The sequence below is a fragment of the Parus major genome, chromosome 15, assembly GCF_001522545.3.
Source record: "Parus major isolate Abel chromosome 15, Parus_major1.1, whole genome shotgun sequence".
Taxonomy (NCBI): domain Eukaryota; kingdom Metazoa; phylum Chordata; class Aves; order Passeriformes; family Paridae; genus Parus; species Parus major.
In genome coordinates, this window is record NC_031784.1 from 4,034,220 (window position 1) to 4,059,111 (window position 24,892).

Below are 24,892 nucleotides of genomic sequence, written 5' to 3' on the forward strand. Positions count from 1 at the left end.
GCTACGGGCCCGCCCCCGGTACCGCCCCCGACCCGCCCCCGGTACCGCCCCGGTACCGCCCGCCGCCAGGGCCGGTCCCCGCCATAACCGGGCCCCCCCGCACCACTTCCGGCGCCGCCGCCCGGCCGGTCCGCACGCTCCTGCCGTCCCCCCGGCGCCTCCCACCCGCGCGCCCGCGTTCCGGTGCGGCCATGCTGGCGGACGGGCCGGTGCGGCGGCTGCTGCGGGCGGGGGAGGGGGCCAGGTCCGAGGGGAGGGCTCGGCTGTCACGGGAAAGGGTCGGGGTGGAGCGGGAAGAGGCTCGGGATAAGCCGGGAGGGGGCTGAGTCTGAGGGGAGGGCGGGCGGGGGGCTCGCGTTGGTCGGGGGCGAACCCTCGGCCGAGCGCTTCCTTTCCTCCTTTCCCTTGTCCCCTCACTTTCTTCATTTCCCTTTCCCCCTTCCTTTCCCATCTCCCCTTCCTTTCTCCCTTTCCCTTCTTCCTTTCCCTTTCCTTCTTCCCTTCTTCCCTGCCCTTTTCCCCTCGCCTTTTCCCCGCTCCGTTGCCCACATCCCCCTTCCCTTTTCCCCCTTCCCTTTGCGCTCCCGTTCCCCGGGGCAGGCCGGGCCCCCGCGGGCTCTCCCGCTTGCCGCAGCTCCTGACCCTGTTCCCGCAGCTCCTGACCCTGTTCCCGCTTCTCCCGTCGCAGGCACCGAGCCATGAGGAGCTGGGGGGTGCTGGGGGGCGCGGCGGCGGCGCTGGCGGCCGGCATTTACGTCCTGTGGGGCCCCATCACCGGCAGGAAACGGCGCCGGAGAGGTACCGGAGGGCTTGGGGCTGCCAGCACCAGGAACGACCCCGGCATGTGCTTTATCCCGTTTTTCCAACCCCGGCATGTGCTTTATCCCGTTTTTCCAACCCCGGCATGTGCTTTATCCCGTTTTTCCAACCCCGGCATGTGCTTTATCCCGTTTTTCCACCTGGCCTCAACGCTGCCAGAGCAGCTATTGGTATTTCCCGCTGCCAGCGGGCAGGGTGGGGTGGGATTTTGGGAAGGAATTCTTCGCTGGGAGGGTGGGAGGCTCTGGCACAGGCTGCCCCATGCCTGGAAGCGTCCAAGATCCCTTCCAAACCATTCTGGGATTCTGTGAAAGCCCAAAAATCAACTGAAATACCAAAAACTGCAAACTGATCCCTGCTTATACTAAAGAATTTTTTTTTTTTTTTTTTTTTCTGTAATTACACAGCATTCCTATTGAAAACAGGATGTTTTCCCTGGATTTCGTGGTGTAAACTCTTGCAATTCTCTTTGCAGGGCTTGTCCCGGGCCTCCTGAACCTGGGCAACACTTGTTTCATGAATTCCCTGCTCCAGGGCTTGTCCTCCTGCCCCTCCTTCATCAGGTGGCTGGAGGAGTTCACAGCACAGTACAGGACAGAGCAGGAGAAATCCCAGGAGCATCATCAACACCTGTCAGTGACTTTGCTGCAGCTCCTGAGAGGTACTCAGACATTTTCCTGTTGTGGCAAACCAGGGATAAAATACTGGAGGAGAAATGTTGTCATTTTCAGCCTCTTCTCCCAAAGAAAGAAGCTCATGTTGTTTCTATTCCCTATTTTATTTCCCTCTGTAATTTCCAGCCCCTTGGCCAAAGCTCAGCCACTTTTCACAGAAGGGTTGAATTCCATCAAATTCAAGAAATTTAGAATTCTATAAAAAAAAAATTAGCAAACAATTTCAGCTTTTTTTGTTTGTTTTTCTTTTTAATTTTGTTTGTTTTCCCAAGCTTACTATTTTCTTGAAAATCTAGGACTATTCAACCACACTTTGCAAGGTTTTGGGTAAAATTATTAAAGATTTGAAGCTCAAGGTGATTAATTTCTGGGCTAAATTAATCTCTGACTCCCTCAAGTGATCCCCTAGCTTCCCTCACAGGGTTGTTTTTAGAGGAAATCCCTTGGAAGTTCTGCCTTGGGATGTTCCTGTGGTGTGAGGCCAGTGGTGCTTTAGCCCTGTTGGATTTTTACCCATTTTTGGCTCCTCCTGACAATCCTGCATTCCCTTCTCCAGCTTTATCCTGCCAGGAGGTGACAGAGGACGATGTCCTGGATGCCAGCTGCCTGCTGGAGGTGCTGAGGATGAACAGGTGGCAGATCTCCTCCTTTGAGGAGCAGGTGAGGGCGCAGGAATTTGGGAAAATCCCCTCTGTTCCCCCTTGGGCTGGGATCCCCCAGAGCTGGAGCTGTCAGATCTGAATCCTGCTTCCAAAAAGTGGTGGAAAAGATCCATAGGTTGGGAATGGGGCTTTCAGTGTGCTGGGATATTCCTCAGGGAATTCCTGGCTGCTTCCAAACCTTGTCATCACCAACAGGGCCAGGAATATTAAACCTGAGCAGATCCAGCCCTGATTTCCCTATGGATAATGGATCTGTGCTCTGCTCCCAGGGATGGACTCCAGATTTCCAATCTTTTCAGTAATCCTAATGATTTCCAATTCTTTTTAGTATTTCCAATGCACTTCATCAATTATCCCCACTCCTAAACTATATTCCTGATTTCCAAGGATAGATTTCAGTTATGCTTCCCTCGAAATTGAGGAATTGAGTATTTTTTACTCCCAAGTGTTTTAGTTCCTTGTGAGTTTATATGGCCCAGGATGTCTTCAGTGCCTTGTGCTGTTAGGAGGCTTTTGGGCACAACAAAATATATTCAGTATTAACACAAATATTATTACAATAAATATATTTAATACAGTGATTGATATGCTTTATTGTATATTATATTTATTGTGTACTTACGTTTATAAATATAAATACAAATCCAGGCTCTGAGCTGTAATTTTTCCTTAATTTCCTGTGAAATTCCAGCCCTCCTGGAATGTTTTTTTGATGTCTCTTGGTTCTAACTCCATTTTTAGGATGCCCATGAGCTGTTCCATGTCCTGACCTCTTCCCTGGAGGACGAACGGGATCGGCAGCCCCGTGTGACCCATCTGTTTGATGTGCATTCCCTGGAGGTGATCCCTCTTCATTTCCTGAGAAATTCCTGGAATCTGCCCACATTCCCAAGCAGAAAGTGTCTGTTTAGGATATTTTGATTTTGTTCCCAAAGCTGTTCTTTAATCCTTTGATAGGAACTCATCAATAAGTTGAATTTAAAGAATTCTCGGGTTTTACAAAGAAAATAGCTTTGAATTTTCAGTGTTCCTGCTTTCCTGAGGGGTTTTGCACCCTAAATCCATGGCATGTAGGGATTTAAATCAGTCCCTCCAGGCAGTTACTCTGCTCTCTAGTTCCCACCTGAAAAAGGGTTGGAAACTGCAAAAAGGGCATTTCTGGAAGAGTTTGATGGAGGTAAAATTGATTTTATCTGATACACTGATGCAGATTTAAAATATCTAGTTTTGCCTAAAATACAGACCAAAAAAAAGACAAAATCTCCTATTTTAGTGTTCTGAAGCAGAGAGTTCTGCAGATTAATGATTCCTTTTACGAGTAACTGTCAATTACAAATTTATTTTGTACCAGATTTTTTTTTTTTGTTCTTCAAATATAAAGAGCCACTGAGATTCCCACTATTTTTCTAATGCCAGAAAAGCCAATTAGGGATGAAATAGGAACACATTTAATACTTCATGTATTAAATTTCTAAATCTTTTCTATGTTGCTGAGGGCAGGGTTAATGAAATGTTTTTTTTCTCTCTGTGTAGCAACCAGAAATAACCCAAAAGCAAATAAGCTGCAGGACAAGAGGTAGGATTTTATCCCTTCTGGATATTCTGAATATTCGTAGGATAGTTTTGTTTATTATAATTTTAATTGTACTAAACTGAATTAGAAGTCAAAAATATAAATAACCCTTCATTAATTATTAATCACTGGGACAAAAATGTGCTTTGGAGGCATTAATTTTGTTACTGCAGGGCAAAAGCTTGGGATTGGAGTGATGAAAGTGGATGGATGGGAAAATCCGAGGGCATTTTTTGTGTTGCAGGATCTCTTCCTCCTGTGTCCAACAACTGGAAATCTCAGCACCCTTTCCATGGAAGGCTGACCAGCAACATGGTCTGCAAACACTGTGAGCACCAGGTGTGGAAACAGATAATATTTTATATTATTATTATTATTATTAATATTAATATCTGTGTCATGTGAGAAGGGATTTCCAGCACTCAGAGTGCATCCTGGAACCATCATCCCTTGGTCATGAGCAAGGATTTATCCCTAAATGGGCTAAAAAAAATTCATGTGATGCACATTTTGGGGGTAACAACTGCCTCACCGAAGAGAATAATTGATGTTTTACTCTCTTGCAGAATTAACAATTAATTAGTTAATTATATTACCTGAAAGTCCACTCACATGGGTGAGTTTAGAACTCGCTGCTCATTCCACACATTTTGCAGAGGCACTTTAAAGTCCAGTTATCCCAAGTAAAGAGATGAAGATAACCTGGATAAAGGAAAAAAAGAAATACAGAAAATAAACCTAATTTATAGCCCAAACCAAGAGAACATTTGTATTTTATTTCCCAAAACCTTGCAGACAAATTGGAGTGAGCAGGAGGAGAACAGAACATTCCTGGTGTTCCCTGGCACAGTTGGGAAACTTGGGGGGTTTGAATCCTGTTCCACCAGGGAATTATGGACAGCAGGGGGAACAGGATAATTTTGGGAGAGTTGGATTTTTTGGGCACTTGAATAAATCCTGGCTCTGGAATGTTCTCTTGCAGAGCCCTGTGAGGTTCGACACCTTCGACAGCCTCTCCCTGAGCATTCCAGCGGCTGTGTGGGTACGTATCCCACTGCTCCCTCACCCATCCTGCCCTTCCCAGGGCCTTTCCCAGCTGCACAGGGTATTCAGAACTATTTTAGGACTTGATTTTCCTGTTCTTTAATAATCCTGTGCTGCTGCAGGACCTTCTCCCTAACGGGTGGTGCCAGGTTCTGATGAATCCAACAAATGGAACTTGGTGATGCCACCAGAGCTTTCTGTTTCTCCTGGTGGAGGATTTGGTCTTTCCTTTGGAATTTGAAGAGCCCAGGTCACTTCCCAACCTGGGAAGGTGATTTTTCAGTTGGGGTTCCCCTGGCAGGTCACACCTTACCCCATCCAGGCTTTTCCAGCTGGTGAGTTCAACTGGGAATTGTTTCCGTTTCTTTCTGCCTCTGAAAAAACTTCAAATGACAAAACATTGTGGATTTTTTGGGGGGTGACATCTGCAGGATATTTTTGGACTGTAAGAGTTTGTTATTTCATGTCTGGTAGTGATTTCTTTCCACTGCTGCTTGCACTCATGAAAATTGTGATTCCTACTTGCAGAGTGCCCTCCTGGAGAGCCAGGATTGGGATTTGGACTCATCTTCTGCTCTTTGTGTTTTGTTTTATCCAATCTTTGACGGGGCAGGATATGAGGGAGGGCAGGAGGGAGGCCTGAATTCCATTAAAAGCTGTATTTCTCCAATGGAGAGGGCCAGAGAGCATAAAGTGAGCCCTGAAGTGCTGGAATGAGAGATAAATAGGAACAGGACAGGAATCTGTGGTTTAAAACCCCACTGAAGGTCTCACACGTGGAATCACTGCTGTTGTTATCAAAAGGCTGTAAAGTTCTCCATGTTTACTCCAGCCTAAGGGAGGATCCCCACAGTTCCATCATCACCCATTTAGTCAGTTCTTTCATGAAATAAATCTGCAGTTCTGTAGTTTTTCTGTGGAAGAAATCCTTCAAAATCCATTCCCAAAATCCAGCGGAATGCACCCTAAAATTCCTGCAAATAATTCTGGCTGTTCTTGGCACTCAGGGTCGTCCCATGACACTGGACCACTGCCTCCATCACTTCATCTCCTCTGAGTCTGTGAAGGATGTTGTGTGTGACAACTGCACCAAAGTAGGTCCCTTTGATTCCTGTCACTTTGATTCCTGTCACCTCCCTGCTCAGTTTTGAGCCTGCTGACACAATCCTGGCTTCACTTTCCACCTCCCTTTTCTTCAAGACTTGGGGAAAGCCTCTGGGATTTCAGATATTTAACAAGGAGATGTTACCTCACAGATTATTTGAGGCTTTACTGACTACTGCTGTTACAAAATCTACAAATATTTTATTCTGTAGTTGCCAGGTATCTCCAGGGATATTTTTATTTTGCTCTGGTATTGTTTAAAAATCAACAGAAGAGGCGAAGGGGTGCAGTTCTGAGTGAATGGAGTTCTCTAAATGCTCATTTCTGCTTGATTTTGGTTTAGAATTTTGGTCCTTAGGACCCTTTAGGAATTCTGAAGAGCTTTCCTAGGTGTAATTAATGCACTGATCATAAAACAGGCAATTAATTGCTCCTGTTAATTATTCCCCCTTTTCATTCCAGATCCAGGCAGAAGGAATTCTGAATGGACAGAGCATAGAAAACCAGAGAACAACGTTTGTTAAGCAATTAAAGTTAGGAAAGGTGAGGCAAAAAAAACCCCTCCAAATTTCCTAAATCTTGTCACACAGTAACTTCTCTCTTTGAGCTGGTTGTGTCCATTTCTTGCTATTTACACCACAAATGTTTTACTTTTCAAGGTGAGTTCACCTGGCAAATAATCTGTGGGCATTGAGGCCTCAGGTCAGCAAAATATCAAATATTAAACACTTAAAGGATGTGAATATTCTCCTGTTATTTAGCAAAACATTTAAATGTGAGTTTGGCTCAGTGGCATTTCTTAGATTTTACATTAATTCTTCGGTGAGCAAATTGATTTTTATTTACAGAGTTTGTAGCATCTTCAGCAATTCCACATTTCACAGAAATTAAAATATTCTAAATACAGCTGGTGAGTAAACATCAGGTGTGATTTCTATGAGAAAACTCATTTTTTTTTCTCTGTAATCCTGTCATACAAAGGCCAGCATGGCACTTTTGTGTAATCAAAAGCCTCAGGTGCCAATAATAATAATAAATAAATAAATAATAATGATAATAATAGTAATAATAATAATAATAATAATGTACTTCTTGCTGCAGCAATGATTTTGAATTTCAGCTCTTTATAACACTTAATGTTTTTGGTTTTCCCCTGTGCAAAGCCATTAATTATTGGGGATTAGGAGATATCAGGAATCTCACAAGAATTATTGTCACATTTTAGGGTCACTGTTGCCACTGAGCTTACACAGAGATAAGGGAAATGCATTTCCTTATTCCCTGGACTTACCACCTGTTTCTTTCCATGCAAAATGTGGATTCTCCATTCCTGAACTCATTCCTGAAGCTGCCCCAGTGTTTGTGCATCCACCTGCAAAGGCTGAGCTGGTCAAACCAGGGCACTCCCCTGAAGAGACACGAACACGTCCAGTTCAACGAGTTCCTGGTCATGGACATCTACAAATATCGGGTTCCTGGGCCCAAATCCAGCCAGGAGCAGCTCAGCCAGAAAAACTCCGAGGAGATAACCCCTGGAATAAAGGATGGGAGAGCAGGGAAACCTTCAGGTACCTCCTTTGCCAATAAAATAGTTCAGCTCTTTCTGCATACTCTCTGTAGGATCAAGCCATGAGCAGCATCTTGGTGTGGGGCTCTGCAAAGAGGACAGAAATGCCTTTGCCATTCCCAAATTTACAGTTCAGTTTGGATAATTTCATTTTGATCCTGCTAAATATATATTTAAAAAAAATAAATTACAAAACACAGCACAGAATTCATATATTTTATGTCCAAAAGTGTGTTGAACTTGGGTTGTGTCAGTGTTTTTCTTATTAGGGATTTCAGGACAAGCAGAGAAGGAATCCTGGGAATGGTGAATTCATCAAAACCAGTTGGAAAATTCAGTTTTGGTGTGTCCTTAGGCATCTCAGTATTCCTTTGGTTGGGATTTTGGACATAGGGGTATTTCCATATTCATGTAAAATGAATTTGAATAAAATATCTATTGCCTTTGGCAATTAAAATCAGTAAAAATCTCCCATGATGAAAGGCACTGCAGGAGCACAGGAGCTGTTCTTAGCATTAAAGTTAAATCCCTGCATTTCTCCTTCCTCTGGCAGATGCAGAACAACCAGCTGGTCCCAAACCTCTCTTCATGAATGGTGCCTCCTCTTCCTCCTCCACTTCCTCATTTCTAATGTCCCCAGGAGCTTTCCCACTTGCTGCATTCCCTGAGTGCAGGTAAGTTAGAGATTTGTACCCTCTCTCTTCATTTCTGTCCTTCAAATTGCCTTCCTTTCTGTCCTCCTCACAGAATGTAACCTTTGTCCCAGCTCCTGTGCTTGTCTCTTGGGTGATTTTTAGTCCTGGGAAATGCAGTAGGGGCAAGTTGAAAGCAAAACTCAGGATCTCCTTCCGCTGGTTCATGGTGCAGTAAATCCTTCTGCACATAATCTCACTGCTGCTGGCTTCCTCTAGCCCTTCCTTCATTTTCAAATGGTTGTAAGAAACCCACAGGGGTTTGTTTTTTTTTCTCAGACCTTGCAACTGCAATGATTCCACCCTTGGGGCTTCTGCTGATAATCCTTTTCCATAGAATTCCAGGATGGTTTGGGTTGGTAGGGAACTTAGGGACCATCCAGTGCAGTCCCTTTCCCATGGGCAGGGACACCTTTCACTATCCCAACTCTCTCCAAACCTCATCCAGCCTGAGCTTGAGTACATCCAGGGATGGAGCAGCAGCTTTGAATCCCAGAATGGTTTGGGTTGAGAGGAGACTTTGAGATCATCCACCCCTGCTATGGGCACCTTCCACTATCCCAGGTTGCTCCAAACCCCATCCAACCTGTCCTTGGACACTTCCAGGGGATGGAGCAGCAGGAAAAAAGCAGTTTGGATCACAGAATGGTTTGGGTTGGACGGGAACTTGGAGATCCCATCCCACCACCGTGCAGGGACACCTTCCACTAGATCCCCATTCCACCCACCTTCCCTCCACGGCAATTCCCCTCAGGGATCCCCAGCCTTGCTCCAGGCAGGAATTGCGTGCGTGCTGTGGTGCGTGGCCGCGCTCACCCGTGTCCCCGCAGGGCCCCGCTGTACCTGTACCGCCTGATGGCCGTGGTGGTGCACCACGGGGACATGCACTCGGGACACTTCGTCACCTTCCGGCGCGCGCCGGGCGCCCGCGGCAGCCAGTGGCTCTGGATCTCGGACGAATCCGTGCGCAGGGCCAGCCTGCACGAGGTGCTGGCTGCCAGCGCCTACCTGCTGTTCTACGAGCGCGTGCACGGCCGGGCCCAGCCCCAGAGCTGAGCCGGGAGCCCTCGGATCGCGCCTCTCCGTTATGCAAACCTCCCCCCTTCTCCCCCCAGGCTCCCTTCCCCGTGGGAGCAGCTGGCAATTGGGGTTTGTACCCAAATCCCGCTGTCCCAGCCCGTGCAGCCCCGGGTGTGTGTTGAGAAGCGTTTTCCTGCCTTGTCCCAAGGCTCTGTTCCATGTCCTTTTCCCAGGGAGATGCTTTATCCCACGCATTTCGTTTCCCAAGGGCCTGGAGAGGGGTTGTGATGTCAAGCTGCTGTTGAAGAGCCCGTCCCAATCCCTCCCCTGGCACCTCCATTATGCACCAGCCCCATTCCCTGTGGCAATGGCTGGGAATTGTGTTTTGTACCAAAATTCCTGGAGCTGTTCCAATGTCCAGCCCCGAGCGTGTGTTGGGGAGCCTTTGTCTGCCAGGCAGGGATTTTATCCCAAGGCTCTATTCCCATTGTTTCCTAGTGGGGAGCCCTGGGAGGGGGCAAGGGGAAGCTGCTGTTGGCGATGATTTAAGACACAAAGTGCCTTGAGCTTCCCTGAACAGCTGCATTGCCACTGGCCCAGCCCTCTGCATGCCCACTGTGTCCTGGGAATGCCTCACAACCACGGGATGAACCCATGGAATCACATTTCTCCTGACCTATCAAGGCATCTCCACAAACAGCCCCGATCCAAAAGATTTCCCTGTTCACACAATTTTCCTCCCACTGTCCCTTCTTTATAAAGTCCTTCTCCTGATTTAAATTGCTTTATCCAGGAGATAATTTTGTACCTATTAAGAGTTGAAACCTTAATTTATTGCTCCATACCTTTGGAATATAGCTGGAATCAGCACATGGAAGTGTTTGCTAGTGCTCAGTGTTCTCATTTCCTTCAGCACTGTTGAATCCAGTTGTTTTGTAGCATCCACTACAACTTTTAATGCTGTGATTTCCAAGCTGCTGTCATTGTTCTAGACTTGCCCTTCCCATTTGATTGCTGGAATTCTATTATGGATTGCTATTCCCAGCACTGGGATCCACGCTCCTGGCTTGCAGCTGAGCTGTAGAGCAGCCCCTGGCCTTGATAAATGGAATATAAACAACAGGGACAGGACTGGTGGGCACTTAACTGGTCTCATGAAGAAATCTGGGAGTCCTGCATCAGCTCCAGGCTGCCATGTAAATAGAAACAAGGGGAATTCTGCTGCTCTGGATTGTTTGAGGTATTTAAAAAAAAAAAAAAATCAAATAAAAACAAATCCCAAAGCCCAGAGTGAGAAGCAGCAAAAATCCTCCTTTCAAAGTCTGCTTTTAAATGACCAGGAATAAAATATGTAGGTTGTTTTTAGCTCTTTTCTGTCCTTATAAGCTTGGAGGAGAAAAAATCTCTCATCAGACAAGCTTTTTTTCAGTGTGAAGTTTTCAAATAACAACTGTCTTAAATAGTCTTTTTTTTAGGGCAACTTTGTACCTCATGAATTCATAGTGCTGCCCAAAGCTCGGGGGTGTTCACACTTCCTCAGGAGAGGCTCCAAACCAGCCAAAGCAGGAGTGGTGAAATGGATATGCAAAATTATTTACACAACTCATCATTCCTGAGCCTGGAGCACAATTCCTGGCCCAGGTGAAGCTCATAGTACATAAATATTGATAAATCCACTGCTGGGCTGGGTCCTGGTTCCTGGCTGTGCTGCACGAGCAGTAGTTTGGTTTTAACCTGTTTTAAATAAGAGAAAACCAAGAGAACTAACAACAAAAGAAAAAAAATACCAAAACCAAACCAACCTTCAAGGATGCAAAATGCCAAAAATTTGCTCTGGCCATTGAAGGCAGAGCTGACAGAGCTGGAGAAGGAGCCAGCCTTCTAAAACCATCACCCCAACATCTCCCTCCAGCAGATCTGCCCCTGCACCTCAGAACTGGAACCATTTCCAGTGCCAGCAGTGGCTGTCCTGCATTATCCACGCTCACCACTCTGCCTGGGGGTTTTCCCTGGATTTGGGAGCTCAGCTGAGCAGCCCCTGGGCTCAGTTGTGCTGGAGGAGGGGCAGAGGACACGCACACTACGGACTGAAAGCTGAAATGTGGCAGCTGGGACAAAGTCAGCTCTTCCTGCACAGCCAGCAGGTTTTCTTTTGCCAAGAGCTGTTTCCCTGGGCTGTGGGTTGACTCTGGATCTCCCTCAAGGGCTATCAAGGGGAGGGCTGAGCCTTTTTTCTGGTTTTGCCTGTTGGGGAGGAGTGGATGGGCTTGGTTTAACCCTCAGGTAAGGAAGGGAGCAAAGCCCAGCGCACCTCAGTCCTGGCCCTGAGCTGTGCCAGATCTTCCCAGCCCCCTGTGAGCTGGGGATCTGTGCAGGGCTTTGGGAGCTCATCCTCCCCCCTCTGGAGGTCACTGGGATCCGTTTTCCAGCCAAACCTCCCCCTCTGGAGGTCACTGGGATCCATTTTCCAGCCAAACCTCCCACTTCTGGGAGGGCTCCATGCAGCCACAAGGCTCAAATGCTGGTACTCATCCATCCCAAGCTGCCATGGTGGAGAAGATGTTAATAAATTGTAAAGAATTAAGAGCTCCAAGATGACATCTCTGTGTTGGGATTATTCTTGTCTTATTTTGTGTGTTAATTTAAAAATGTCTGTTCCAGTCCAAGCACTGCACTGCTGTTGGAAGTTGCTTTTTTTCCACTTCAGGGTATTTTTGTAACTGTACAGTAGCAATAAAAGAACAAACTTGGTAGAAAAATCAGTCTGGGAATGTCTTGAAACAAACACCAAGCTTGTTTTGGAGAGCCAAAGGGGTTGAAACAACACTTCAGAAGCTCTGGCTAAGAAGGATTTTCTGCAGGAGCTCTTCAAGTTCCACAGAGCATCTCAGAGTGGCAGAGGGTGGGAAGCACCAACTCCCACTTGTCTGCACAGGCCTTAATTCCATAGGAATAATGGACCCAGCACTGAAGGCCAGAGCCCAGCACTAATTCCAGTGGCTGTAGCCAGGTTACACGGGATTTGGTTCCCATCCTCACCCAGAATTTGCCATTCCTTGGTGCCTCAACATTTCTTGGGGACTGGACAGAATTCCCTCATTTTCAGCAGGATTCCCTGTGGGTGTGGAAGGTGATGGTTTTCAGGGAGTCAGAGTGGGATAATTATTTAGGAAAATACAGTCTGAGAGTTGACAGCCTTCCAATGGAAATGGAACAACCCAGTTCCTCCCCACAAGGGCATTTTTTGCTGCCTGTTTTTTTGTACAAATGATGGGAGGGAAGAAAAATCTTGTGGTTCCTCCTGCAAGAGCAGCCTCCCCCAGGAGCAGAGGAATCCAAGCAGATAGGAGTCACTCAAACACTCATCCAGCCACACTGCACTCCCTGTCCTCACACCTCAGCACTCCCCTTCTCCATGTCAGGCTCATTCTTGCTTTATTTTAATTAAAAAACCCCCAAGCAAACCAGAGCTCAGTGACAGCATCACCTGTAGAGTACCAGCTTTGAACGATCACAGCTTGTGGCTCACAGTGTTTATAAACTGCTGCCTCCAGGCTGTGGAGCATTTCCATCTTCTTGGAACACTGCTTAGATAAAGATCAGCTGAGAGCAAAACAAGGGTAGCAATCAGCAAAAATAGGGATCAGCAGGACATTTCCCAGAGGAAAAAAACCTTACCATTGAGATCAGTGGTCACAGGCTTTAGCAGCAAAATTACCCAACTTCTTGTGTCCATTTGCTCCTCCAGTCCCTTGGATCACCACAGGGGAATCCCACAGTTCCAGCAGGAACTAAAACTTCACTTTTCAGAGCCCAAAGGCCCCGATGGCTGAACGTTTCCCTGCTTGGCCGTGGGCAGGACTTTCCTGAAGGTGAGGTTGACCCGGGGGGCCAGCACCCTCCTGCGTGGGGGCAGGCTGTGGTACCAGTAGAGGTTGGTGGGGTGCTTCATGAGGAGCAGGCTGCCGTGGGCCAGCTGCAGGGTGATCCTGCCTGTGCCTGGCATCCCTCCCTTGCCCCGCTGATCCCGGTGCCGGAACACGAAATCCCGGCAGGCTCCGAAGGACACGGAGGCGATGGGGCTGCGGGGAACCAGCTCCTTCTCGTCGTCCCGGTGCTCCCCAATGTGGTCCAGGCCATCTTTGTACCTGTGAGAAACGAGCTTCACATCATTTCTATATAGAATTTAACAGTTTAATAGAAAGACAATTAGGAGATTATTAAAAATAAAGTATACAGATATGGCCGGGTGTCTCTGCATTCAGCCAAGAGAGCACTCCTTACTAACAAAGGATTCATAAATTCTCATACATGATTCAAACATTCTTCTTAAGTTTTGGATGTTTCTTTGTTTAGTTTTTAACCTGTCCCCTTCCCAATAAATCAATCTTCTTGGCTCCACCAAGTTTCACATTCCCTGATAACAGAAATGCAATAAATTCCTCCCCCAGAGCTCTGGTCACTGCTGTCTTCATCAGAATAAGATAATCTAAGAATGGAGGGGGGTCTTTAACTATCTTTTTCAGTCTTTGGGTTGTACAAACAAAAGTAGTTTTTGTTTTAATCTGTGCCATAGTTCAACATATATGTATATTATACCACTATTTCTAACTTTCATCAATAACAAATAGAAGGAACTATATTAATACAGCAAATTTTTCTAACCTTATACATAAAACATTCATTTTAATATCTGTGAAAAGCCAATAATAGAATATCTATCTATAACATACCTGTACACACAGCTGTGTTAATTACTACCATCAATTACTTACTGATAACCTAATATAATAATTGTTTCCCAATTAAACCAAACAAATGCTGCACAAGTTTGGGTTGTTTTTTTTTTTTTGGTTTCATTTGAAGAAAAGGTTGCTGGGTGCAGCTGGAAAGGGGCTGTACCTGTTGATGAGGACGAAGTTAAAGGTGTGCCCTGTTTCTGAGGTGACGCGCTCCCGGATCCGGGTCAGCACCGGGATCCACGGCTTAGGGTGGAATGTGACCCCTGAGTACGTGTAGGACAAGCCAGGGTCTCCATAGGTGACCTTCTTCCTGGGAATCTTGTGCCACGTGCCAAATACGTGCAGTTTTGTCATGTCATCTGTTTAAACAACACAGGGGAAGGATTGGCTCTGTATTGTCTCCTGTCCAATATTCTCCTGGAGCCGAGCTTCTGGGAATCTCCAAACAGGAATGAGGGTGTTCATGTCAACCCCAAAGCTGTCATCCCTGGTCCCAGGGTTTGTGTCCCAGCACAGTCGGATGCTGTCTTGTTCTCCCCATCGAATGGGATGAACAGGACCAGCATCCCCATCACACATCTTATACACTGCATCTCCAAAAAATTCCATCACCACGCCAGGATCAGCCCTTGACAAACACTTCCAGCTCAGCAAAACCGACCCTATGGGGTCAGACCTGTGTTCTTGGCTTCTCAGGCCCACGTTGTGCAAACACCAGGTGGCTGCAGAAATCTCCCAGTGCATATCAGCCCGGGCCCTGGGAATTCTCTGGGACTCGCCTGGATGGGCTGGGCAGGGAAATGCTTTACTGGGAAGGGATAAGGGGGATCTGGAGGGGAATAGAGCTGGACACAGAAGTGTTGAGGTTAGAAGGGACCAGTGAGGGTCATCCAGGTCACCCTCCTGCCCAAGCAGGGTCTCCAAGAGCACCGTCCAGGCCTTTTGGGAGGCCTCCACAGCCTCCCTGGACAGCCCATGCTCCGCCACCCTCACAGGGCAGGAATATACCTTCGAAATACTCCACCTCCTTCTCCAGCTCCTGGAAGATCTCATCCGCCTCGGCCTTGCCGAAGAGGATGCGGTAATCGCAGCTGAGCCCCTCGGCGCGGATCTCCCGCGGCGGCGGCCGCCCCGGGCCGGGCTCCTCCAGCCGCGGCCTCTTCCCGCCGCCGCCGCCGCCATCCCCCGCCTGCCCGCGGGGTAGTTTAACCACGAACCCGTCCATGGGCGGACCCGGGACCGGGAGGAGCGGGAGCCGCGATCCCGCGGGAAACGGGAGCGCGCGCCAGGGATGGCGGCGCACGGAGCCCCGCCCCCATCCTAGCTGGCCTCGCCCCCAGCGCACGCGCGCGGTTTTGGCGCCAAAATCGAGTCCCACCCCCCATTCCCCTCACTCACCCCCGGCCGCTCTCGCTGCCTGCCCCGCTCCGCCGCAGCCATGATCGGGCAGAAGACGCTGCACTCCTTCTTCAGCCCCGCGCCGGCCAGAAAGCGCGGCCGCTCCCCGGAGCCGGGCGGCGATTCTGAGGTAGCGATCGGGGGGCTGAGGGAGCTCGCGGCTCTGGAGCAGGGGAGAGAGGAGAGGGATCTGATGGCGGGACGTGCATGTCTGGCTCCGTGTGTGTGGGAGGGGGTCTGGGGGCACTGCCGGCCTTTCCTGAGGGGATGGGGCGGCGGGGGGGGCAAAATTTCCAAACTCCCGCGCGGCTCCACGCGTGGCTGAGCTGCCAATCGAGCGGGCACGCTCCACTGCCGCCCAATGGGCGCTGACACCCTCCGTGACGTTACTGTTGCTAGGTAGAAACCTCCCCGCCAGCCGCGGCGACCCAATGGGGAGACTCGAGCGTTTTTCCCGCTCACCAATAGCGAGCGGGCGTTTGTGCTCGCGCCTGCGGGCGGCCAATGGGGGCGCGTTCTGTGTTTTGCCGCGAAACGGTCGCGTGCGGCGGGGCCGCCCCGGGGGCGGGCGCTGTCCCGCCATGGCCCGGCCCTGTCCTGCCATGGCCCGTTCCGCCATGGCCGCGCTGCTCCCCCGCCTTGTGCTCTGCCCGCTGCGCTCCCGCATCCTCCGCAGCCACCCCTCTGCCCGCTGCTTCCAGGTGAGCGCCGCCAAGAAGGCGAAGGAAGCCGGCGATGAGGCGAGCCAGGCGCTGAGCGCGGAGCAGCAGGACCGCATCCGCAAGAACAAGGAGGCGGCGCGGCAGCTGCTGGCGCAGCGGAACGTACCCCCGGGCTTCGGCGAGAGCTGGCGGCGGCAGCTGGCCGGGGAGTTCTCCAAGCCTTACTTTGTGGAGGTGAGCAGCGTTCCCCGATCCCCCCCTCGCTCCGAGCGGCCGCTGCGGCCTCCTCTGAGCCCCCGCTGCCCCCGCAGCTGATGGCGTTCGTGGCCGAGGAGAGGAAGCGCTACACGGTGTATCCGCCTCCCGAGCAGGTCTTCACCTGGACGCAGATGTGCGACATCTGGGATGTGAGTAGAGCCGCGGACGGGGTCTGTCAGCTGCTCCGGGCAGTTTAAAACCGTGGAGGTGCAGGGTGGGTGCACGGAGACGTTCCCTCAGTGTTTGGTCCCTTAAACTTGGATCCTGTGGGATGTGGATGCTCTTTGTTTGGCTCACTTATAAATCCAGCCTTCCCTTTCATGTCTGATATCAAACCGTGATTTTATTGTTTTATCACCCTCAGAAACCACAGAACTTCCTCTGATCCTTTTGATCTTTTGTTCTGGTGTTAACAGCTTAACCTAGTTCATAGTCATTTAATCTTGAACATCTCTTGTTCTTTCACTTGATCAATAAAGGACTATGATTGAAAGAAAATCAGACAGCACAAGGTAATGTAATTTCCAATAAAACCTGTCAAAAATATCACAGCAAGTGTGGCATAAAGCTGAAATGGGATGAAACCTGCTTGGAAAATAACAAGGTGGTTTTTGTGACTGTGAAAATGTTGGTCTTTTGCACTCAAATTATATTAGTTAGGTTCATTATCTTGGCAGCAAAGCCATAGGGATGCTAATCCTTAGTGTTAGGTGGGCTCTGTGTTCTTTAGCAGTGACACATCTGGGATTTAACTTCAGTTTCTTGGAGGAGTTGGTTTGTGGCACTTTTTTGTCTCTATTTTAGGATAAAGCTCATTTATCAACTTTTTCCCCACTCTCTGGGGAATAATGCTAATTCAATGGTAACCAAGGTCTGCTTTCAGGTAAAGGCTGTCATTTTGGGACAAGATCCATACCATGGACCTAAGCAAGCTCATGGGCTCTGTTTCAGTGTCCAGAAGCCTGTTCCACCTCCCCCCAGGTATGAAAATTAGCAAAATCCCTTTTGTTCCTTAATTATTTGCAGTTCTGCAGTGCTCAGGGCTGTGAGAAAATTGGAGTGAAGTGGTTTGCAGCTACTTAAATTTGAGTTGTGCATCACCTGGAAGGATAATTCTGTGTAGTTTTGGTGCTATTCAAATGTAAATTTCCATTTCCAGTCTCATTAAAGCTTCCAGGCAGACACACAGAGCCCCTGCTGTCCTGCCTCTGCAAATGGCTTTATCATCTCAAATAAGATTAAAATCAGTGTTCTTCTTGCCTGCTTAGAGCAATAGGTGGTGCTGCTTGCTCTTGTCATATTAAAAATCTTCTGCTGGTTTGGTTTGCAGCTTGGAAAATATTTACAAGGAGCTCTCTGAGGACATTGAGGGCTTCACCCACCCTGGCCATGGGGACCTGACAGGCTGGGCCAAGCAAGGTGAGCTCAGAGACACTCAGTGATGTGCCCCATGTGGAGCAGAAAAGAATTTTATCTAAAAAAAAAAATAAACCTGTGGTTGGAAATAATCCACCTGTAGGAGAGAAAATCACTTCTGAGTGCCTTAAAATGAAAATTTGCCTCATCAAGAGAAAAGCAGGTTGAATCCCAGAACGGGGTGGGTTGGAAAGGAGCTTAAAGCTCATCCAAGGGACACCTTCCACTAGCCCAGATTGCTCATAGCTCCATCCAGCCTGGCCTTGGGCAGTCCAGGGATGGATTAACCCTTGTTTCACCCTCTGGATGTGCTTTGTTTGCCAGGAGTGCTCCTGCTCAACGCGGTGCTCACGGTTCGGGCTCACCAGGCCACGTCCCACAGGGAGAGGGGCTGGGAGAAGTTCACGGATGTCGTGGTGTCCTGGCTCAACAAGAACCTGCACGGGGTTGTTTTCATGCTCTGGGGAGCCTATGCCCAGAGGAAAGGCAGTTCCATCGACAGGGTACAGCTCCTTTTCCTCAGCCCTTCCTTCTCCCTGGTTTTTCCCTCAGTTTGGTGGACACTAGAGGGCACTTCCTTGACGGAATTGGGAATTTTCCCTGCCTGGACTCTGTCAAATCGAGTCACCCTTCTGCTTCAGCTTAGCCTTTGCCAGAATTAAGCAAGAAAAGTGGAGCAAGTGTAAGCTCCTGTTGTCAGCAGTGCCTCACAAGGACAGAGCTGTTTTTCCTAGTTAAGGGCTCATGAATCAATATGAAATCTGCTGGTGGGATGACAGCAATTGGGAAATGCCGGGGTATTTATGTCTTTGCTTAGTGGGACAGAAGTCTTGGTCCTTGTGGCTGGTTCTTTGGGTCTCAGACTGGTGCAGGATGGGGTATGAGGGGAGATCACACCTGCCCTGGAGGAGGAACAGCCAAAACCCTGCAAATCTAACACGTGGTTTCCTCTGCCGTTCCCAGAAGCGTCACCACGTCCTGCAGACGGTTCATCCCTCACCCCTCTCTGTCAACAGAGGGTTTTTCGGCTGCCGGCACTTCTCTAAGACTAATGAATTCCTCAAGAAATCTGGGAAGAAGCCCATCGACTGGAAAGCACTCTGAGCTGGGGCTGAGGCTTGGGAGCAGCCCCTGGCTCAGGGGGTTGGGGCATTTCTGAGAAACTCCTGCTGACCTGAGAATTGTTCTTTGGGTGTTTGATCAGCGAACAAGTGACCAAACTTTCAGAGATGGTTATATTTTTGTTTTAAATGCTTATTTTTCAAGAGCATGTTGGAGTGTTTGATGGACAGCTCTGCTTTTTGCCTGGTTTAAGCAAAAAGAAAGAGCCCAAACACCAGAGTTCTGTATTAATTTGTGGTCACTGTGGCCATGGGAGTTCTATTTTCAGACTCTGGTGAAGGGATGGCAGTTCTTACTGCCAAAAGCTGCCCAGCTTTTGTACATGCCCTGCTGCCTCCTTTCCACACAAATCCAGTTTTCCTATTTAAATGGAGCTGACTCCATGGGAGGAAAAGGCTTTTGGTTTTAGCTTTTTGCTACAGATTGATTACAAAAATGGCTCCTTCAGGCTGTAAAGAAAATACATGGCCAGGAGTGTTGCTTGGTATATTCATGATCTCAAGATTTTGGGATAAATCCTCCCAACAGCCACAAGGGAGGCTGTGACCAAGACCCTTGGTAATGCTTTTGAATTTTTTGCTGGCCTTTAGACAGGAAAATCAAAAGGTTTTTTTAGGTTCTTCCTGGATGTGTAATCACCTGGATGACGGGTGAGCTGTCATCATACATGGGGGATACATGCTGATGGCAGCAGTGAACTTTTGTTCATTGACATTTCCCAGTTAATGGACTGATAGTTGCAAATTACTTCAGATCTTAATATCTTAAAAGAGGGAACTTTGTGCTTTGCCACCTTGGGAGCAAATTAAAGTTTCCACCTGCTGTTGGCAATAACTTTTAGGACTTCCAGGAGGAAGAAGTGTTGGCTTCATACTCCTGGGTTTCCAGCCTATCTTTGACTTTGTAATTCCTTTAAAGGAAGTGAAGAACCCTTTTCTTATTTTTTTAAAATAAGCCAGTTTTTACAGAATATCTTTGTAACCTTCTCTGAGGTAACACTATCACCAGTGATGTTTATACTGTCTGTGGCCTTGCTGTATATGTTGTTTGCTTGTTTGTTTCTTTTTTTATTTTCCCAGTGTGTGTGTTTTTGTTTTTTTTAAATAAAAAATTATTTTGCTTACATGATCTTGCACTGGTACTTTAACCCAGGGAGGGAGGGGGGTGGAATGGGGAGTCCCTGTTCCCCCCAGGGAGCCCAACCCAGGATCACGTCCTTGTCCTCGTCCCCGTGACCAGGCACAGGGCCAGGGCACCTTTGTCCCCCAAGGATCGGGTGTCCCCCTCCCTCTTCCCACCCTCATCTCCAGCAGAAGTTTTCCACACACGTTAGCAGGGAAATATTTGTGCTTGACGTGACCGTCACGTGCGAGACCCGACTGGAGCGGCCCGGGGAAGGGGGGGGCCGTGCTTCCCTTGGGGGCTGCCCTGACACGGCTCCGGCCTGGGGAGCTGGGGGGGACAGATGGACACAGGGAGTGACCGGTGACACCGGAGTGACCGGGGAGCCCAGCGTGACCGGAGGGGTCTGGCCCGGCGGAGGGGGCACGGGGCTGGCAGCCATGGTGAGGGGGCGAGGGCTGAGGGCTGAGGGGGGCTGAGAGGCTGAGAGGCTGAGGGGCTGAGGGGAGGGCGAGGGGCTGAGGGGATGAGGGGAGGGCGAGGGGCTGAGGGGCTGAGGGGAGGGCGAGGGGCTGAGGGATTGAGGGGAGGGCGAGGGGCTGAGGGGATGAGGGGTGGGAAAGGGGTTGAGGTGCTGAGGAGCCCGTGGCGCTTTCCCTTCACCCCCAAGCCCAGCTTTGACGGGGATAATCGGCCGCACTTGCCGGGATTTGGGGGCTCCGTTCGATGCTCCCCGGTGTGAGGGCCGGGCTGGGGGCCGCCATCCTGAGGGTGCTGTGAGGGCCAGGCAGGCGAGGCCGTGGCACCCCCCCCGACTCCTCACGGAGCTCCGGGCAGGGGAAGCAGCTCCGCCTGAGGGTGGCCGGCACCGGGGTCGGCGGTGTCGGAGCTCTGGGTGGGCGGTGTCGATGCTCGGGGGAGGTGTCGGAGCTCCGGGCGGGCGGTGTCGGAGCTCTGGGTTCGGGGCCGTGGTTTCGGCGGCACAGCCGTGACCGCGGTTCTCGCTGTCCCCCAGGGCCCGTGAATGCTGCCAGCTGCGCTGCTCCTGCTCGCTGTGCTGCTGCTCCTTTGGGCCAAAATGTCCAACTCTCGGTGTGAGCAGGAGAAGGAGCCGGAGCAGAGCCCGGCGGGGCTGCCTTCCGCAGGCGGGCCCCCGGCACGGCCGAGCCCCGCGGGCCGGCAGCCGCCGCGGGCGGGCGCGGAGCAGGAGCAGCTCGCCGTGTACAACCCCGCGGCGCTGCGCCGCCCGGGCCTCGCCAAATTCGTGCTGGGCTCCTTCGACGACAACTCCTCCGATGATGAGCTGATGGCCACGGCCTTCAGGGTGGGCCGGCGGCGCAGCAGCCTGGCCGGGGTGGGGGGTACCGTCCCCGAGCCCCCCACCGTGAGCGCCCCTCTGGAGCCCAGCGCCGGCATCAGGTAGGGATGGCAACCTCCGATGGCCGGAGCGCGGCCAGGCAGGGATGTCCCGGTTAGAGAGGGCGGGTGCTTGTGGTGGGTGCATTGCTGTTGGTAAAATTGGGGTGTACACGTGCTGGTGCTCCTCGGAACCTTAAGGTGATGCCTGCAGTCCTGCTTCCTTTATTGGGGGGAGAGCCAGTCTCCTTGGATGTGTGACAGCAGTGCCACCTGCACCGGTGTGGCAAGGACCAGGGCAGGGGGTGTCCCTGCAAAATCTCTAGTTTGGATGTGGGGCAGCTCACTCCCTGCTGGCTGCAGCTCCCATGGAAGCGCAGCTGACATCCAGAAGAAATAACTGGAAACCAAATGCTAATGTCTGCCTCCTCCGGCTGCTCTGCTCCAGCTAAAAATAACAAACCTTTGGCTGGAGAGACGTGTTGTGACACTCAACAGCCCGACAGTGGGTTCGAGGTGGTGCTGCCAGCAGTATCCATACTGCTCTTCTGTCCTTCCACAAATAAGGAATTTCCTTATGTCCTGCCTGAGTTGCATTGTAGATGTGGTTGATGACCTTTGCAGGACAGGCTTTGCAGGGGGCTGAGGGAGGGCTCACTGGAATGGCTCTGGTCTCTCTGTGGTGGCCCTGGGCTCAGTGACAGCCACAGTATCCCACCACAGGCCCAGCATGTCGGGGCTCAACCTGGCAAAGAGGAGCCACAGGAAGATGGACCTGCAGCGGGATTTTTCCGTTGCCTCCCCAGCGGAGTTCGTCACCCGCTTTGGGGGCAACCGTGTCATCGAGAAGGTCTGTCCCCACATGTCCCTGCTTGTGCCTGCATAGGGGGTCACTGCTTTCAGCTGGGACATCTTAGGGCACTGCCCAAATGTCCTGTGTCCTCTGGGCTTGGAGCAATGGCAGCCCAGAGCTGTTCATTCCATGGCTTCATCACTCTTATGGGCTGGGAGAGGGAACCCCATGCAGCAGTTTTGCACAAACGATGGCCAGAGTCCCATCCTTGATTATCCCCAGTACCAGACCTCAGAGATGTTGAAGAATCCCATGCTTTGCTGGGATGTACATCCAGCTGTCAGAAAGCTCCTGATAAACACATTCCCCCTGCTCTGCTCCACACCCATCCCTTGCCCCTGCGCTGCCATCCCTTGGGGTAGCAAGGACAGGGTTCACCCTGCCACCCCCTGTCCCTGTCCCCCAGGTCCTCATCGCCAACAACGGCATCGCTGCTGTCAAGTGCATGCGCTCCATCCGCCGCTGGGCCTACGAGATGTTCCGCAACGAGCGCGCCATTCGCTTCGTGGTCATGGTCACCCCCGAGGACCTCAAGGCTAACGCAGGTAATTCCTGAAAGTATCCCAAAAAGGAAGTTCCCTACCTGAGGCTGAGTCAGGGCAGCCCTTTCCTGCCTGGCATGTGAGGGCTCTGCACAGCCTGGAGTCACATGCTTTCCTCCTGTGCAGCCAAATCCAGGAGTGAATAATTTTTCCCTGCTCCAGCTTCCCCGGGATGGAGGATGTGGGAAGGGGTGCCACTCAGGGATCTGGCTCCCACCACTCCCTGTGCTCTCTTGCAGAGTACATCAAGATGGCAGATCACTATGTGCCTGTCCCTGGAGGGACGAACAACAACAACTATGCCAACGTGGAGCTGATCGTGGACATTTCCAAACGGATCCCAGTCCAGGTAGTGGCCATTTGTGTGTCTCCCACCTCCTTGCCAAGGGCAGTTGCTGGGCAGAGGGGACACCCCAAAAGAGGGAGATGTCCCTGTGTGCTGAGGAGCTGGGCACAGTGCCAGCACAGGGGTAACACTCCCACTGCTGCTTCTCCTTGTGCCAGGCGGTGTGGGCTGGCTGGGGACACGCCTCAGAGAACCACAAGCTGCCAGAGCTGCTGCAGAAAAATGGGATAGCTTTCCTAGGTAAGGTCTCACTGCTTCTCTGTGCTGAGTGTGGGGCTGGTGTGTGCACTCACAGTCACTGCCAGGGACACTGCACTGGGAATGCCCCTTTGGCATGCCCAACCCATGGAGTGGCAGTCCTCAGACTGGTTTCCTGGGGCATTCCCAGGAATCCTGCTGCTTTCTGGGTTTTCTCTGTAATGTTCAGGCTGATGCAGTGTTTACAGAGGAACATTGGATGGGGAGCAGACTTCATGGGATTCCCAGCCTGAGCTTTGTCCTGAGCTGGGCAGTGGATTTGGGGGGTTCCTGCATCCCCAGTCCTTGCAGAAGGCTGGTGGGGCTCACTCAGTGATGTGGGGATGGGATGGTGGGTTGGGCACCTCCTCAACTCTTCCCTCCCTCTCTGAAGGCCCCCCCAGTGATGCCATGTGGGCGCTGGGGGACAAAGTCGCCTCCACCATCGTGGCTCAGACCCTGGAGATCCCCACGCTGCCGTGGAGCGGGAGTGGTGAGTGCCTCCTCACAGCCCCCACTCCCTCCCTGCTCCCCTTCCATCTTCCCTGCCTCTCCTTCCCCCCAAAACAAGCATCGGGATAGGGGTCCTTGGCCCAGCTGGCCACACATATTGGGGATCCCACTGCAGCATCTGATTTGGGCAGGGGGATTTTGGAGATAGGGTGCATGGAAACAAGGGACATTATGGAATCCTCAGCTCCCTGGGCATACCCATGCCGCTCCAGCTGTGCCATCCTGATGGTGACCATAGCCCTGGCCATATCTGCAGGTCTGGTGGCCCAGTGGTCTGAGGAGGACCAGAATCATCAGCAGACCATCAGCATCCCCCTGGAGACGTACGCGCAGGGCTGCGTGAAGGACATGGAAGAAGGCCTGGAGGTAAAGCTGAGCCCATAGGCAGCTGCTTAGCGCTTGCTCACCATGATTCCTCCTCAGAGCCTGCCTGCCCTGGCCCTGCTGGCCTCCCAGCACACACCACAGTGACACAAAGCTGTGCCAGCAGCAGTTTGTCCCGCTGAAAAAATGTCACTCGGGATAATCCTGCTCAGGGATGCCTGGAGTTGTGTGGGCTGTCAGGGTGGTGAGCTGGGGTCCAAAACACTACAGTCACCCCAGCCCTTGACCCTCTCAGGTGGCCAGGAGGATCGGCTACCCCCTGATGATCAAGGCAGCAGAAGGTGGTGGGGGAAAAGGAATCCGAAAAGTGGAGGCAGCAGAGGAATTTAGTGCCTGCTTCCGGCAGGTGAGAGGTGCTTGGACTCCCCATTTCTGGTCCCGTCCCATCCTGGCAGGGTCCTGCTCCGAGCTGGAGCACCTCCCACTTCCTGGCACATCCTGGGATGAATTTTGGGGGGTGATGCCAGAGCACGACGCTCTCCCCGCCGCAGGTGCAGGCGGAGGCGCCCGGATCCCCCATTTTCCTGATGCAGCTGGCGCAGCACGCGCGGCACCTGGAGGTGCAGGTCCTGGCAGATGAGTATGGTAATGCCATCTCCCTCTTCAGCCGTGACTGCTCCATCCAGCGCCGCCACCAGAAGATCATCGAGGAGGCGCCGGCCACCATCGCTGCCCCTACTGTCACTGAGATGATGGAGAAGGTGTGTGGCCTGATCTAGGGGCAGCATGAGGTTTTGGTGGGTTTATTGAGGTTTTAAGGAAGGGAGGGACCCCTGAGCTGAGCAG

General features: G+C 50.9%; 4 protein-coding genes and 1 long non-coding RNA gene across 11 annotated transcripts in view; 3 read left to right on the plus strand and 2 right to left on the minus strand.

Annotated features, from left to right (window-relative positions):
- The first annotated feature begins 168 nt into the window (after positions 1-168).
- On the plus strand, positions 169-11,753 carry USP30 (ubiquitin specific peptidase 30). 2 transcript variants are annotated; one of them, XM_015643550.3, is made up of 13 exons: positions 169-183; positions 689-798; positions 1,295-1,480; positions 2,050-2,153; positions 2,897-2,995; positions 3,689-3,731; positions 3,973-4,067; positions 4,711-4,770; positions 5,780-5,866; positions 6,339-6,419; positions 7,225-7,444; positions 7,997-8,117; positions 8,966-11,753. In XM_015643550.3, exons 2-13 carry the CDS (start codon positions 699-701, stop codon positions 9,189-9,191), a joined length of 1,422 nt encoding a protein of 473 aa, XP_015499036.1. In that variant the 5' UTR covers positions 169-183; positions 689-698; the 3' UTR covers positions 9,192-11,753. The 2 variants fall into 2 exon arrangements, with proteins under 2 accessions (XP_015499036.1, XP_015499035.1); XM_015643549.3 differs by lacking the exon at positions 169-183 and adding an exon at positions 193-209.
- Positions 2,945-7,246, minus strand: LOC107211516. Its single transcript, XR_001524197.3, has 3 exons — positions 7,168-7,246; positions 4,325-4,430; positions 2,945-3,031 (listed from the first exon to the last, which is right to left on the minus strand). It is a non-coding gene; the product is annotated as an uncharacterized LOC107211516 (long non-coding RNA).
- Positions 11,754-12,567: 814 nt separating the features above from the next.
- Positions 12,568-15,207, minus strand: ALKBH2 (alkB homolog 2, alpha-ketoglutarate dependent dioxygenase). The gene is made up of 3 exons (XM_015643576.3): positions 14,906-15,207; positions 14,058-14,256; positions 12,568-13,303 (listed from the first exon to the last, which is right to left on the minus strand). The coding sequence occupies exons 1-3, from the start codon at positions 15,120-15,122 to the stop codon at positions 12,955-12,957; spliced, it is 765 nt and encodes a 254-aa protein (XP_015499062.1). The 5' UTR covers positions 15,123-15,207; the 3' UTR covers positions 12,568-12,954.
- An 83-nt stretch (positions 15,208-15,290) lies between these two features.
- UNG (uracil DNA glycosylase) lies at positions 15,291-19,352 on the plus strand. 2 transcript variants are annotated; one of them, XM_015643569.2, is made up of 7 exons: positions 15,291-15,425; positions 15,997-16,191; positions 16,269-16,364; positions 17,099-17,196; positions 17,546-17,634; positions 17,956-18,134; positions 18,595-19,352. In XM_015643569.2, the coding sequence occupies exons 1-7, from the start codon at positions 15,336-15,338 to the stop codon at positions 18,733-18,735; spliced, it is 888 nt and encodes a 295-aa protein (XP_015499055.1). In that variant the 5' UTR covers positions 15,291-15,335; the 3' UTR covers positions 18,736-19,352. The 2 variants fall into 2 exon arrangements, with proteins under 2 accessions (XP_015499055.1, XP_015499054.1); XM_015643568.3 differs by lacking the exon at positions 15,291-15,425 and having other exon boundaries at positions 15,861-16,191.
- A 659-nt stretch (positions 19,353-20,011) lies between these two features.
- Positions 20,012-24,892, plus strand: part of ACACB (acetyl-CoA carboxylase beta) — a 29,809-nt gene continuing 24,928 nt past the window's right edge. For 4 of the 5 annotated variants that reach the window (XR_004499579.1, XR_001524191.3, XR_001524190.3 and 1 more), the window contains exons 1-10: positions 20,012-20,318; positions 20,891-21,294; positions 21,955-22,081; positions 22,491-22,629; positions 22,866-22,975; positions 23,131-23,212; positions 23,604-23,702; positions 23,979-24,088; positions 24,342-24,452; positions 24,598-24,807. Coding sequence is in view for 2 of the 5 variants with exons in the window: in XM_015643501.3 (XP_015498987.1) it covers positions 20,900-21,294; positions 21,955-22,081; positions 22,491-22,629; positions 22,866-22,975; positions 23,131-23,212; positions 23,604-23,702; positions 23,979-24,088; positions 24,342-24,452; positions 24,598-24,807 (1,383 nt within the window). In the remaining 3 variants the exon portion in view is untranslated. The remainder of the gene's footprint in view (positions 20,319-20,890; positions 21,295-21,954; positions 22,082-22,490; positions 22,630-22,865; positions 22,976-23,130; positions 23,213-23,603; positions 23,703-23,978; positions 24,089-24,341; positions 24,453-24,597; positions 24,808-24,892) is intronic. The other variant, XM_015643502.3, reaches the window with a different exon arrangement.

What these genes read in the sequence shown, in the direction of transcription:
- ALKBH2 (XM_015643576.3), bottom strand. Translation starts at nt 15,122, where the DNA reads ATGGACGGGTTCGTGGTTAAACTACCCCGCGGGCAGGCGGGGGATGGC. An exon ending in GGAGGTGGAGTATTTCGAAG is followed by an intron (nt 14,257 to 14,905) that starts GTATATTCCTGC and finishes TTGTTTAAACAG; the next exon opens with ATGACATGACAAAACTGCAC. An exon ending in AACTTCGTCCTCATCAACAG is followed by an intron (nt 13,304 to 14,057) that starts GTACAGCCCCTT and finishes CGTTTCTCACAG; the next exon opens with GTACAAAGATGGCCTGGACC.
- UNG (XM_015643568.3), top strand. Translation starts at nt 15,877, where the DNA reads ATGGCCCGGCCCTGTCCTGCCATGGCCCGTTCCGCCATGGCCGCGCTG. An exon ending in GACAGGCTGGGCCAAGCAAG is followed by an intron (nt 17,635 to 17,955) that starts GTGAGCTCAGAG and finishes TTTGTTTGCCAG; the next exon opens with GAGTGCTCCTGCTCAACGCG. An exon ending in AAGGCAGTTCCATCGACAGG is followed by an intron (nt 18,135 to 18,594) that starts GTACAGCTCCTT and finishes TGCCGTTCCCAG; the next exon opens with AAGCGTCACCACGTCCTGCA.
- USP30 (XM_015643550.3), top strand. Translation starts at nt 699, where the DNA reads ATGAGGAGCTGGGGGGTGCTGGGGGGCGCGGCGGCGGCGCTGGCGGCC. An exon ending in GCAAACACTGTGAGCACCAG is followed by an intron (nt 4,068 to 4,710) that starts GTGTGGAAACAG and finishes GTTCTCTTGCAG; the next exon opens with AGCCCTGTGAGGTTCGACAC. An exon ending in GAGAGCAGGGAAACCTTCAG is followed by an intron (nt 7,445 to 7,996) that starts GTACCTCCTTTG and finishes TTCCTCTGGCAG; the next exon opens with ATGCAGAACAACCAGCTGGT.